The sequence below is a fragment of the Stylophora pistillata genome, chromosome 1 (assembly GCF_964205215.1).
Source record: "Stylophora pistillata chromosome 1, jaStyPist1.2, whole genome shotgun sequence".
In the NCBI taxonomy this organism is placed as follows: domain Eukaryota; kingdom Metazoa; phylum Cnidaria; class Anthozoa; order Scleractinia; family Pocilloporidae; genus Stylophora; species Stylophora pistillata.
Genome location: NC_142519.1, coordinates 16,455,888 through 16,470,820, shown reverse-complemented (window position 1 = coordinate 16,470,820; position 14,933 = coordinate 16,455,888). Strand labels below are relative to the sequence as shown.

The 14,933-nt window shown below is 40.4% G+C and overlaps 1 protein-coding gene across 4 annotated transcripts; it reads right to left on the bottom strand.

The window, feature by feature from the left end:
* Nucleotides 1-42: 42 nt before the first annotated feature.
* Nucleotides 43-14,321, bottom strand: LOC111338030 (beta-1,3-galactosyltransferase 5). 4 transcript variants are annotated; one of them, XM_088761255.1, is made up of 3 exons: nt 14,178-14,321; nt 13,999-14,086; nt 43-1,494 (listed from the first exon to the last, which is right to left on the bottom strand). In XM_088761255.1, exon 3 carries the CDS (start codon nt 1,305-1,307, stop codon nt 267-269), a length of 1,041 nt encoding a protein of 346 aa, XP_088617381.1. In that variant the 5' UTR covers nt 1,308-1,494; nt 13,999-14,086; nt 14,178-14,321; the 3' UTR covers nt 43-266. The 4 variants fall into 4 exon arrangements, with proteins under 4 accessions (XP_088617381.1, XP_088617370.1, XP_088617373.1 ...); XM_088761244.1 differs by lacking the exons at nt 13,999-14,086; nt 14,178-14,321 and adding an exon at nt 11,840-11,973; XM_088761247.1 differs by lacking the exons at nt 13,999-14,086; nt 14,178-14,321 and adding an exon at nt 2,069-2,215.
* Nucleotides 14,322-14,933: the final 612 nt, after the last annotated feature.

The window sequence follows — 14,933 nt, the reverse complement described above, 5'->3', positions numbered from 1 at the left end:
GCTCTTTTTCCCTCGCTCGCGACAATTAAAAGTGAAAACAAGCATATTTCTACAATTTAATTCTGTCTTTTCCTCATATTCCGTACTTTTCTTTTAAAGCTCTTCTAACTTCATTTCGTGCCACAAATGCAAATTATACGAAAATGATATAGTAACGTCTGATTGCTGCATCAAAATTATATTTATCTAAAATTTTCACAAAATTGCTATTATCTACCTTTTAACGTCAGAAGAAACCGTAGACCACCGGTGGCCTATTTGTCGCCTTACTCATTTCGATGCATCTTGCTTTTCCTGCCTATCATTCTGTGGTAAAGCATTATCGCACAGTCTCCCCGCGCTGGATGCTGCACTAAAGTAGTTTCCTTGTATTCACATTTGTCCTCGTACATACGAAACTCTTCATTATGAGTCACTTTAACTCCAGCTTTTGCTGCTAATATTCCGATGTATGCATCGTCGATTTTAAGAGGCTCTAAAACGTCAAAATACCGCAGGAGCTTTTCCACCACGTCGCGAGACAAAACGTAACCTCCTCCGCTACAGTATGGCTTATAAACGGTTTCATTATATTCCTCGGGTGAGACACCATATCTGCCATTTCGCAAAACAGGACTGCCGACCATGATATTACCGGTATAGAATTTACTCAGCGGCGTTGTATGTTTTGCTAGAAAATCAACGAGACCGAGAGTATTCACAAATACATCATCATCTGCTTTCAAAACGTAATAAAAATTACAGTATTTGACCGCCCATTCGAATCCCATCGCTACTTTGTAACTCATGTTCCAAAAGTGTTCTTGGTAATCCCCTTGCACAATGTCGCCGAATATTCTGGCTTCATCCGTAGCATTCTCCATTTCTCTCTCATTGCTGTTCTTTCCCATTAGAAAAACTGTTTTCCATTTGGTTTCGATCGAGTGATCAGCGCCCCAAGTTTTCCGTATCAACTGGCGCCTATCAAAATTTCCGACATTCGACGACACCAAAATAAGGAGAAGAATCGACTTTGGTGGACAAGCAGCGGTAGTCCGTAATTTTGTGCGAAGAATTTGATGCTGTGAATAAAAGTCTTTTTCTAGGAAATTGAAAGCATTTGTTTTAGGTTCTCTGAGTACAGAAGACGAAGCCAGTAGAGTCACCTTGTGGTTGATATTTTTCAGTGTCAGCCATAAACTCAAGACAACCAGAAGCAAGAAGCAAATGGAAACTGACGGAAGGCACCTTCTCAAGCTACGAATCGCTAATGACAATAATCGTTGAAAGCCTCTTATCAACGTCACGGCGTGCCTTTTAAGTTCCATCTAACCGGTTGAGGTAACAAATGTTGTCAAAAGGAGAGAGAGACAAATCAGTTCGCACACACCAGAGGACACTGCTAGATCTTGTGTGAGGGTAAAGGAACAGTTGCAATGGCGATCCAACGACCTCTTAAATCGCAGTCAGTCTTTGGGAGGCGTTTAAGGATTGTGGTCAAATCCCTTGAGTTTTCTGCGTTAAAGAACATTTGGACCTGATTATTCAATATCGATGTATTCAATATCAATGTTGCAGCGGTGGCTGTCGACTTAAGTAAAGCTTTTGACTCTGTTTGTCACCCGCTTCTCCTGGCTAAATTAAAGGCATATGGTTTTACGCATGATGCGCTGGAAACTATGACCGCTTACCTTACTGGACGGAGACAGAGAGTCAAACTTGATGGTTTATATTCTTCGTGGAGAACCGTTAAAACTGGTGTACAACAGGGATCCCTGTTGGGTCCACTCTTATTTAATTTGTATGTTAATGATCTTAATTATTTTGTTGATCGAAAACATCAATACTGAAGCCGCTTCACGTTTGATTACTGTAAAGTCAATTCTTCGGTTGAAAAATCGAACTGATTCAAAATATGCCTAAAATTTTTTTTTCTGATTCAAGAAAGTCAGAAAATGCTTATAATCTATCGTCCTGTTACGGCGCGATCGATTAAAACTCAGCCACTCATAGCCACTAGTTTTTTCATGCTAGTCTTCGCTTCCTTGCAGTCGGGAGTGAATGATTGATGATTGTATATAGAACTTACCATATCATAATCGATATAATTATTCGATGATATTTCTTCCTATCATGTGCCTCAAACATTTGAGGCTTAACTCAATATGTTAGCGCAGAAACCACATCTGCTGTTTCATGCGAAAAAAGATAAGAAACAAAACAGAGGTCAGGAAAATTGGACAAAGCCCAATTTTTCTTCTTAGTTCACTCAGGCATGTAAATTTTGATTGACTTTTCTAAGTACCAACGTCTGTTACTGAAAACCGAGTTTGGTGCGCCCCATTTTTTTGTCACCTCTATTAGTGAAATGTTCACTCTTTCTACTATACCCAATCTGCACTCGAACAAGAGTTTACCACCGCGTATTATTGGATATTTTACCAGTATACTTTCTGTATTTCGCAAATCGTAGGTAAAGCTAATAACACAGTAGATTCGTTGTCGCGTTTGTCGTTCGAGCAAAATGATATTTTGTACACTGACTTTGTTTGTGAAGACTACATAAGATTTGTTTTCACATCAAATTTGTCAAGACATCACGCTTTCCCAATTACATGTTCAAATCATAGTTAATAACTATGTTCAAATTCAAAGCGGAAAATGCTCTCCGACGCGGGATCTCAAACCGTATGGTACAATAAGAGACGAATGGTCCAATTTCGATGGGATTGTTCTCCAAGGAAACCAAATTGTTGTGCCATGGTTGTTGCGAAAAATATTCTTAAATTAGCGCATGAGACCCATCAGGGAATCTTCAAGACTAACCAATTTCTTCGAGCTCGTTTTTTTTTCGGCCCGATATTGATGATGCAACAGAAACTATCTTCAAAAAATTGTCATGTGTGCGTTGTCGATCAGCCTCTTAATAAGTACACGACGCTTCAAACAATCGATGGAAAATAGATTTTGACTTATTATTCATCCTATCCGGACGCGTACATTTTCCAAAAAGGTCACTTGACGCGAAGTTATCAAAAGCGTTGACAGTTATGTCCGCCAGATTCAGGTTTCTAGAGGAAATCGTCTCTGACAACGGAAGACAGTTTGTCAGAGTCGACGTCGAAAAAATCCGGATCGGATCATGACCGGATCGCGGGCCGGATCTTGGATCGGATCATGAATCGGATCACGGATCGGATCAGAGAAAAAAAAAGTTTTAAAAAAATGAAAAAAAAATCTTATATAAAATAATGATAACTTAAGAAATAAACATGAAAAACTAAAATATGTTAAACGAAAATTAGGAAAGTTGCGCGTGAAGCCAAAATAAGTCTGTGTGACATAATAGAGCGCAGGCCCCTTGAAGTCACTTTCAAAGCTGTGTCGAGGAGTGTTGTGTAATGCCGCCATGGACAAAGGCAAGCAAGAGGTACGTATCTTTCCATCAGTAAGGTTTTATTATCATGTATGTTTCTTAAAACCATCTCACTTGCAACTTTTCCCTTTTTCGTCATCATTTAACACACGGAAGTATGCTTTTGTTCAATCGCGAACTTCGAACAAAACTACCGCACATCGAGTTCGGTTCAAAAAGAGCATAATTGGCACTCGACCGCGATCATCGGTCAAAATGCAATTTGTATCAAGTGCGTTCGAAGGACTATCACGATAGTAGGCAACATGCAGAACCACATAACTGGCGATCTCGTTTTTTGTGCCAATATGAAGCCAAACAAACTAGATTTAAATTTTCTCTGCGGCCGAGCTCGTAATTATTGAGACTAAAGCGAGAGACACTTTAAGTTTATTTAATGTGGACCTGACAGGTACCACTTTGATAAGTACTCTGAAGTTCCTCAAACATGCGTCCAGCAAGCATATTGGTAATGACATCAGTTGATGTAAATAGTGTTAAGACTGAGGAGTCTGATGACTCTTCACCGAAAACTACTGACGCTTTCAAAATTATCGGATCCTCTAGTAAGGTTGTGGAGCAGGTCTTCCAGAGTGACAAGGCTATCACCACAAAGTCAGGAAGGGTAGTTCAATCAACGAGGGATAGTGACAATTTCGTTGACTATTGAATTAACTATAGTCTGATTCAGTTAAAGCTTTTGATTGCATTAAATATATTCGTTATGATTCTTTGAACATTGCCCAGGAAGGATGTAATGTATTGATAACATAGTAAAAGTACTTGCACCAATGTTAGTAATACTGCTGTAGGACTACCGAACGATGTGAAAGTACTGAAATCAAGTAACATGATTATTGCACCAGCTTATGAAATACTTGATCGGTTAATAAAGACAGAATATGAAAGCAATGAAAGAGTGAGTGTCGTCACCAGATAAATACACAACAGTGTTTTAAAGAAGCACTGGACCCACTGCCTGTGTGCGTCAATAGCTCGCCCTTCAGAGATTTGTGCTACCCAATTACCCAGTAGCCCTTGCGAAGATGTTTGTTTGTCTTTTTACTCGGGCTTCCGGAGGAAAACCCGAGTCTGAAAATGCAGGCCGTTTTGGTCGCCAAAAGATGGGTCATGGTCCCAGGCGTTCCTTGCGTAAACCGCGGAAACTGGGGATGAGAGTGCGATAGCTTGTGTTATCATGAGCTCGCTCTTCGTAAACAGCGTAATTTACAGAATGTTGTGTTTTTTGAAAGCCGCTTTGCAAAGATTCCTCTCTTATAAGCTCATCCCACATGCAAACGCACACGCCGTTCGTGGTAGGCTCACGCTAAATGATGTCGAGTGTTTTCGGAATGGACCGGTCCACGAACTTCGTCGCTTGAAAGTTAGCCAAATGTGGAAAGTTCATACTAGTTCTCACGAGATAACAAATGAGCCATATGTGAGTTCAAACTACGAAAATACTGGCAAAACTGTGACGGCCGATTTAACAACAAACTATGATGCTGAGACGAAAACCTCACTTCCTGAAATAAAATCAAGAATGTTCGTGAACACATCTTCGAAGGTGGCGCTAACAACAGCGAATTGGATACGGATACTGACCAGGGGCGTAGCCAGGATTTTTCAAAGGGGGGGGTCATAGAGGCTACTCACTAGATCGTCACATCGACCTCCACGCTGTGCATGCTTTACGTAATGTTAGTTTTGGGATGAGCAGTGAGAGTATAATAGGCAGGCCAAGACATTGTCATAGCGTTTTCACCACCTGAATATTGTAGGTTGTTTGCTCAAAAGAAGGCCTACCAGGGGGGGTCACGGGCACCCCGGGACCCCCCCTGGCTACGCCCTTACTGACAGAAGCAAGTTAAATAGGTGGTTTGCACGTTACGTCATCGCCGCCATGTTGGTGGTAGGCTTTTGTACATTATGCTAGCATTTTTCGAACATTTTAGTGAGGCAAAAGCATTGAGCATTATTCGAGCATTTTAGTGGCATTTTCCCGGAAAATTAATCTTTTGCGAGAAAATAAAATAGAAATTAACTTTTTTCAGTCCCGCTTTTAATTCACGAAAAAACCTAATACAGCTGAGTGGAGACTGAGGACAAGTCAGCGGTTTTACCTTTCAAGACTGAAAAGGCGGCCATGTTTGTTTTCTTCGTGACCCGTGTAACGCCTTCGTTTGCTCAGTGTCATTGATGTCAGATCAGTCTCAGTCAGCTAACAATCCTGACAAGGCTGACCCGGCACCGGTACAAAGACAAAGACAAGTATAATTACATATGATGCACGATCCTATGTAATAAACTATATAAACTTCATATATTTCATTGTATCACAAGTATAATTGATGCCTTGAAAGCCACGACTGCTTCAGACTTGGCTAGGAAACGAAAGGTTCCATGTAATTTACAGCACAGTGGAAAGCGTTTTGTGCAACCAAAGGGAACCAGCAACCCTAACGTGAGTATTCGTCAGTGTTAAACGGAATTTCCAGGAGAAAACTTCAAGGAATCTGCAGGTAAGTTATTTTGTACTGGTTGTAGAGAGGAAGTTGGGCTAAAGAAGACAATTATTCAGCAGCACATAAAATCATCGAAACATAGCAAGGGGAAAGAGAGATTAGCAGTTAAAGAGAGCAGGGAACAGGATATTGCAAATGTGCTTATAGCATATGACAACGAAAATCATCCATGGCCCAACGACTGTTTATAGATTCAAAGTGGTTCGCGCTTTCCTGAAAGCTGGCGTTCCCATCAATAAGATAGATCAATTTAGAGAGATTTTTGAAGACCAAGGCTATTCGCTGTCACACAGCTCAAATCTCTCCAACATGATTGATGTAATAAACAAAGAAGAGAAGGAAAAAGTGAAGAAGGAAATAACTGGAAGGAATGTATCCGTCATCTTTGATGGTACAGCACACGTTTCAGAAGCTACGAACATCATTGTTGGATTTGTGTCTGATGACTGGAAGATTGAACAGCATTTAGTCAAATTGCTGCTTGTGAAAAAATCAATGACTGGTGAGGAACTTGCACAGCAGCTACTGTCATGCCTATCCACAAATTTAGGTATCAACTTGGCTCTTCTTTTGGCAGCCACGAGAGACAGGGCTTCAGTAAATGATGTGGCTCTTCGAACACTAAAAATACTTTACCCAAATCTAGTTGACATAGGATGCTTCAGTCATACCCTAGATCATGCACTGAGGAGAGAAAATGGAAACACCCGTCTTGCATCAGTTTATAAAGGCTTGGATAGGTCTTTTTGCTCACAGTCCGAAAAGCAGAATTGCATTCAAAACACAGACAGGACAAATTCCCAAAACCCACTCTCCTACCAGATGGTGGTCAAAGTTTGAAGTTATAAAACAAGTCCATGATTTGTTTGGTGACATACCTAACTTTCTTGACACAACTGATTAACCAGAAGTTGCCAGGAGGAAGCTGACTGACATTTTGTCAACCGCAGCAGCAGGCTCTTTTGAAAATTGAGCTTGGAGCCACAGTGGACGCAATGAAACCTTTTGTCAAGGCAATATACGATCTGGAAGGAGATGGACCCCTGGCACTACGAGCACATCAACACCTAAGAACTGTAGAGTCCAGTATAGCTAATGCCTATTACCCAAATGTCATTGCCGTGTCCCGCTTACTCTCACAAGGAAACGTTCCTGTGCAACAGCAGTGGATTAACTATGCTACACAGTGCATACGGCCAGCATATCAATATTATCAAGACAAATTTAATCATGGTCCTCTTCAGCCACTGGTCACGATTTTCAAATCATGTCGCCTCTTTGACCCAGTCAAAGTGAAAGAGATGCAACCTGATGCTGCTGCTGTCCACACACTTCGCTGTGTTCCCATTTTTCATGCAGACAATGTCATTCAACCTCTTCAGGGTGAGCTTGCAACTTATCAAGCTCTGACTGATGACGTTGCGGTAGAGATAAATGTGCTGGAATGGTGGAGTCAGCATAGCAAAGAAATACCGAGTTGAGCAAGTGCATGTAAGCAGATCTTGTTATTGCAGCCATTGTCAGCTGCTTCTGAAAGGGTTTTTTCGCTTCTGCAGAATTCCTTCAACAATCGACAAGAACGAGCCTTAGAAGATTACATCGAAACGTCACTAATTTTGCAGTATAACAACAAATAACTTCATAGGGTTCCTAGAATGATTTCGAGGATCATGTATTCATGTTTTTTTGGCGGTATTCATAAACCTGTATTCGTTGTCGTTACTTGTAACACTTGTACGTAACTGTAAACTTTCAAATTAATTAAAAAAAAACCTTTGTAGAATGAGCATTATCCGAGCATTTTAGTTACTTTTTTGGGGGAGACCGAGTATTTTAGTAGGAAAAATGGAGCATTAAGGTGGAGCATTTTAGTGGGGAAACAAAAGCATAATGTACAAAAGCCTATTGGGCACAGCCGTGCGTACATAAAGATTTTGTTCATGTTGACCCAATGGGAATTAGATAAGACTAGCGCGCGCGCTATGTTATAATTAACAATTGGTTCATACGTCAGCGTGCGCATCCTCGGAGACCCAGGGGCTGTGAGTCGATTTCAAGTTAAGGGCAGAAGAGCCCCTGGGGACATTGTCTTATAAGACTAGTTCCAAACGGTCGCAGTCGTTCTGGCATCTGATTGGTGCCAGATAATCTTTATGTTTTTCTGCCCAGTCAGAGTGAACTGTGCTTTGGAGTCTTTTCGTGTGTTTTCATACGGACATGTAACAAGAAGCTCTGTTGCTCGCTATGCTTGTTTGGGCCGTGCGACGAAGCTTTGCCCGAGGTGAAAAGTTTCAGTCTCAGCACACAATGTAAGAGAAATCGATCAGATTGTCCGCGAAAATCTCACCGCAAATTATACTAAATACTTTCGCAGGTATCACAAGAGAACGTGTTTAAAAGTTTGCGAGGTTCGTATAAAACACGATGATTGCAGGCGTTTATATGTCGCTTTAAACGTTAAACGAGATGCAAGCTCAAATCTTTCTAGATTTTTTGTACAATTTGCTGTAACTGAAACTTTGCCAATCTCGTGAAGTTATTTCGTCGCACGGGCCACGTAGGTATGTTGAGCAACTGGCGCTTATGCTTACGTAGCTTTCTTTGCGCGACAAAATCTAACCTTAGCTTTGTCAGCTGTAAAGTCTTTCACAATATGGCCAAGGTTGCAGAGAACGTTAAGTTCGTGGACGACCTCCAGCAAGCGCTTACAGAAACCTTAGCTGTGTTTCCGGTTAGCTAATTGAAATCTGAACAAAAATAATGATCGAGAACATCGTGGGAAGGAGCATAGTTATTAATTATGGAAGGAGAGATGTTTTCGAACAGTTACCGAAGGGGTTTGGAAAGAGTTTAATCTTTCAACTGCTGCCTAGAGTGTTCAAATTCTTGAGCTCGAAAGACCACGGATTCTCTTCTAGTCCCTTGGTCATTGTCATTTCACCTCTCGTCGATTGTTGAAGACCAAGTTAAATACCTTTGATCATTGGGAATAGATGCTGCTTTCATTGGGGAAAACAAAAGAAAAGATCAGGAAATATTGGATGGAAAGGGCGGGTTTGCTTTATTGTAAATGTCAGCTTAATATAGGGTTATCTACCCACATCTAATAAACAAAAGTTTCCACGCTTAGCTTTTCTTTCATTTTAGGCGAAGATTAGACTTAATTTTGGCGCGTACAGAAAGCTGCATAAGCGCCAGTTGCTCGACATACCTGCGTGGCCCGTGCAACAAAATAGCTTCACGGGATTGGAAAAGTTTCAGTTAAGGCAAATTAGACAAAAAATCTAGAGAGATTTAAGCTTACATCTCATCTAACGTTTAAAACGACATATCAATGCCTGCAACCATATTCGCGTTGTTTTTATTACAAAGTGTGGAGGAAAATTTACATTTGATAATGTTTATATTTTCTTCCGCCTCTTCTAAAATAACTGCGCATTCGGCGGGTGTAAAGTTGGGTTTTCTAGTGCGCTTTGCCGGGGAAGGAGCAACATTTTCTGTGGTGTTGTTTCGCCACTAGCACGCGCGAGCGAACAGATCACGCAACACCTGGGCTGTAACCATGGCAACTGCCTGGATAGCGAGTTATCCATCGGATAGTTATATGTCTCGCCATCCGTGCTTTCTGTAACAACTTTTTATCCGCTGGATAACTATCCAGTGGATAGCCTTTTTATCCACCGGATAAGCTTATCCAGTGGATGAATTTATCCATCCTTTGAACAACCGGGGCCTGCAGTAATGTAAACTTAGACTAGGTTTACACTAGAGGAGAGTTTTCCGGATTCGTAAATGTTTCCGGATTCATAAATTTTGGAGTATTCGGATTCGTAGGCGATTACACTGAAAGGATATTCGGATTCCTGACCGTTTACACACAACGACAACTCCGGGAACATTCGAAATGGAATGGTTACCAAGCCCAGTGTTGTTTCGTGGTACGATCGACAAAGTGAAAATGCTTCCCCCAAAAAAGGCTAGAGTAGATCCAGATACCACTGAGGCAAATTTGAGTGGGACAGATGCCAAGCCATCAACGTCGTCGGCGATTTAGTGTGGATGACGTTAAACTTTCTTACAATAATAATATGCATTTCCTCAGAAATACTGCGGTACACATGATAAAATGTATCGCCTGAACCTGCAACAAGATTAGGCAACCGGAGACCGCCAGCAATGTTAGCACCAGATCCATTTTGGTTTCACCGAAAACTCAAAAGATTGCAGGCAGAAATAATATCCGGATTCGAGAAAAAAAGCGGTTACACGACAAAACTTTCCGGATTCAAAAGTTATCGGATTCAAAGTTCCCACTTTAAATTCCGGATTCAAAATCTCCGGAGACACGGCCAAACCGCGAAGTTTTTATTTCGGATTCGTCCACTTTCGTGTAAACGGCAGAATGAATCCGGTACTAAAACGTTTCGGATTCATCATGAATCCGGAACAATTTCCTCTAGTGTAAACTTAGTCTAAGACTAGGTTTACACTAGAGGAAATTGTTCTGGATTCGTGATGAATCCGAAACGTTTTAGTACCGGATTGATTCTACCGTTTACACGAAAGTGGACGAATCCGAAATAAAAACTTCCCGGTTTGGCCGTGTCTCCGGAGATTTTGAATCCGGAATTTAAAGTGGGAACTTTGAATCCGATAACTTTTGAATCCGGAAAGTTTTGTCGTGTAACCGCTTTTTTTCTCGAATCCGGATATTATTTTCACCTGCAATCTTTTGAGTTTGCGGTGAAACCAAAATGGATCTGGTGCTAACATTGCTGGCGGTCTCCGGTTGCCTAATCTTGTAGCAGGTTCAGGCGATAAATTTTATCATGTGTACCGCAGTATTTCTAAAGAAACGCAAATTATTATTGCAAGGAAGTTTAACGTCAGCCACACTTAATCGCCGACGACGTAGACTGCTTGGCATCTGTCCAACTCAAATTTACCTCAGTGGCATCTGGGGTAAGGTAACGAATCTGATCCAACCGACGCGTCGGCCGACACGTTGGCCGGACCTTATAGAAAGACTCTGCCTCGCTGGTACTTTCGCTTGGCTCCAAACTTCGACTCGTCGATCTCCACTGTTTTTCCTACACCTCCGATCTTCATGTCAGCGTTCATAATTTTCGTCGAACATACCGTTCGTAAGTCGCTCAGCGCACGGATCACTGTAGGCTTTGAAAGGCTAGTCAGTCTGGCGATGTTACTTCCAGAAGCCTTGATAGCCCACAGGAACATTAGATGAAGCCACGTACTCAGCGAGATGTTGGAACCTTCGAAAAACGAGCTTGACCTTATAGAAAGCCAGGTTCGACAGCGGCTGTTTGTACAGCATCGGTGGTGTGTCGGTAGTGTGTTGGCCGACGCGTCGGTTGGATCAGATTCGTTACCTTTACCGGCATCTGCATCTACTCTAGCCTTTTTAGGGGGAGGCATTTTCACTTTGTCGATCGAACGACGAAACAACACTGGGCTTGGTAACCATTCCATTTCGAATGTTCCCGGAGTTGTCGTTATGTGTAAACGGTCAGGAATCCGAATATCCTTTCAGTGTAAACGCCTACGAATCCGAATACTCCAAAATTGATGAATCCGGAAACATTTACGAATCCGGAAAACTCTCCTCTAGTGTAAACCTAGTCTTAGTCTAAACATCTTATTGTAAAATGCTTGGCTTCTCAATTTCAACGTGCAGTCAATAATGGCGAATTAACCGCAGTTGCGAATTTTGGGAAACTCAAACGTTCGAGGATTCTCACCAAGACAGGATCTTGACGATGCCAAATTTGCCTCAGAAAAAAAAAAAAAACTCCAGAACTGCATAACTTTCTCGCTCGAAATGTTATTCGCTTACTCTCCTACAACAGCAGCACACAGATACTTATGAGCTCTAGTTACCAAATTCATCTATGAGACTTACCGTTATGAATCTTTTAGTTCCTGTAATGCTACAAAAATTCAGTTGTGTTCCAATCCGTTACTGACTGAGGACTGAAATATTACTGAGTCGTTGATTAACTGGGAAAACAGTATAGGTGTGGAGTACCTTTTGTGCACCTGCTCTAGCACAATACCGAGGTAATGAGAAATAAATATTCCTCTCAAAAGGCGACGAAAATATAATTCTGTCTATTAAATCTGTCGAATAACCGGTGCTTCTATGTTCGATCGTAAGATAAGAATATGAAAAATTAAAACCCGTTACAAACTCCAAGTCGACTTTTAAAAATGAGTAAAGGCTGATAGTTTCTAAAGAAACTGTTTGGGGCTGCGTCGGTGGGGGTAACGAAATAATTTCAATATATCAACAAAGTTGAAATGGCCTTTAAAAGCACAGACAACCCACAATTCCACTATTCGCTCCGACGAAGGGCTAACGCTCGAAAGGTCAGCTTTTATAATTGTAACGGTGGTCAATTTACCATTTCGACTTTTAAAAAGCAGGCAAAAAGCTACTTGATGGAAGCATCATTGCTGAAGTCTTGTTTTCAATTTCATGTTATCAAATGAAAAACAAATTATTCTATTTATTCATCCCTTGCAGCATATGGTAAATTAATTGAAAGCTCAAGTTTCAACTTTATGATAATAGCCGAGCAACTGATAGCCTGAGGCAATCCACGGAAACAGAATCGAAAAACATATTTTCATCAAAACCGAAAAACAGCAATAGAAACTAATGAAAACCAAATTCAAATTGAAAAAAGAAAAAACTGATGAACTCCTTTATTGATCTCGCATGAAAAAAACGGACTCGGCCTTGTCTTAAAAATTTACGTTCCGTAGCGTCTATAGAGAAACAAGAATGGTTTTCAATCTGTTGGCCTCTAACATAGATGAGGCTCTTGATGAAGTTAACCGTTATCCGTAAAAACGACCAAAAAAACTCAGCCGTTAGGCGTAGAAATGGACAAATTTTAAGCTTTAATAATAAAAAAGTTAATAGTAAAAATATTTCAGGTGAACACAATGGAAAGTTGTTAAACGTTACTCGTAAATTGTAAATTGACCAAAATTCTAATCGTTAGCCGTAAAAGGCATCACCCACTGTTGTTTATTTTTGCTCAGAGCTGGAGATGCTACTGATTCGAATCCATATTCGCAGTCGCTTCCATCATAGTGGATGTGAGCCATCGCTCATCTCTCGCAGCATCCTTACACACTTATACGCGGGCGCTTACCTCGGGTTATGTTAAAATCTTCAAGATATTTGCATGTTATTTTTCGCCAGAAATTGATTGAAGTAACTTTTTAAAATAAGGATGTTTGCGGTTGTTCGACGCGTCGGAGCAATATTTTGCCTCTTCTTGTTCTTCGAACTAAAGTTACAATGTAGCTGCAGTTTTCAAAGATACATAATCGCCAGTTTTTCTTAACCCTTGTTAAATCTATTATTCCTTTTGAGAATGCTTTTTCAGAGTGCGTGTTTTTCTAGAGTATAGTCGATCTACAGTATGTCATGTAGTTTAGTTAGAGTACTCTTGGCTCCTGTTGAGAGCAGAGATGCTTTGTAACTTTCCTGAATGGCCACCCTGAAAAAAATATTTGTTATTTGCCGGTTGGGAAGTCCGTATGGTAAAAAAAAAAAAAAAAAAACTAAGACGGTAGTCTTTGAAATACTGCCGGAGGTCACAATTTTTTCACCATAAGAACCGATCCTGAGGCAGTAAGTAGATTACTTATTTTCAGTTTCCCTTTCTCTCCCTCTCTCTCAAATCACTAACCTTGCTTATAAAAAATTGATTTCTAAATAAACTTTGTGAACGCAAATGTGCCGTGGTTGAATGGGTTACACTTGACATGCAGTCTAAAAGAACCATTCGTAACTTCCCAACGCCTCACGAAAAGTAACTGAAAGGGTTTAAACGGCGAGATTTTTGCGCAAATTTCAATTAATAGATGTTATACTTTCATTAAATGCAATCTTAAATTCTCTTAAGTGATTTCTTCGATGTAAACATTTAAGCGAGGTTTTGCGTTGTACATGTACCAAGAGAGCTTTATCCTTTCTTGCTTGTATCACAAATACTCTTTCAGAACGTTTTGCGAGTCGGTTCAATTCTGATACTTCTACCTTACCTTGTAAAGCAGACCAATGAATTCTGATGAATAACTTCCGCATTAAATCCCCCCGTGTCTGGAAGAACTACCTCTTTTAACATAGGTTCTACAGAGGAAGAAAAACAATATTTACACGCACCATTACAGTAAATAAACAAATTCTCACAACTTAAAAATGCACGTTTGAAATTACTTACAGTGACGTTCCTTGCCATTCAAAGATAGAGATAAATCTGCGTAGATTAATTGCCGATTGCAGTGTAGGAAAGGCAAAATGTTGACGATTACTACCATTTCATTCTCGAAAATAGATCAGACAGACCATTCAGCCACGCGTTACCGTTGTCCATGAGCAGCGATAGGAAAATCTTGCCCGCTCCACGAACCAATCAGATGTCAAGATTCGTCAACGCGCCCTCGTGGAAAAAAAATGGTACTTGTTTATGACATGATCCAGAAGATGCCCCCCGCCCCAAGTGCAATTCTATCGGTAAACCATAGTGAACATGGTTAAAGCTGACCTGATGTCGAGTGCAGGCCTACACTCAGTCCAAATGTACAAAATATTTTTCAATAATGATAATGATGATTAATAATTACAGTCTTTCTACAGGAGGTCGCCTCACCTACAGGTGGTTTTCAGACGAGTCCTGTTTTTAAAAATCAAAAACTAAAATCTAAAAACTGATCATGATAATTACTACGATAAACTAGTAAAATATAGCTAAAAACTGCAGAGTCTCTTATATGACGCTAAACCTAATAAAAGAAAACTGCAAAATCTCTCAAATTACAGTAAAAATTGTGAGATATTAAAGATGCTAACAGTCTCATTGTCTCTGGCTTCTACTGTAATTTCATTCCATTCCTTAAAAAATAAATTATATATATTTCCTAAAAAATGGCATCTATAGACCACTTTCATAAATGGCTGCCGCATAAATATTCTTTTG

Coding starts and splice junctions, on each gene's coding strand:
- LOC111338030 (XM_088761255.1), bottom strand. CDS start 1,307: ATGGAACTTAAAAGGCACGCCGTGACGTTGATAAGAGGCTTTCAACGA.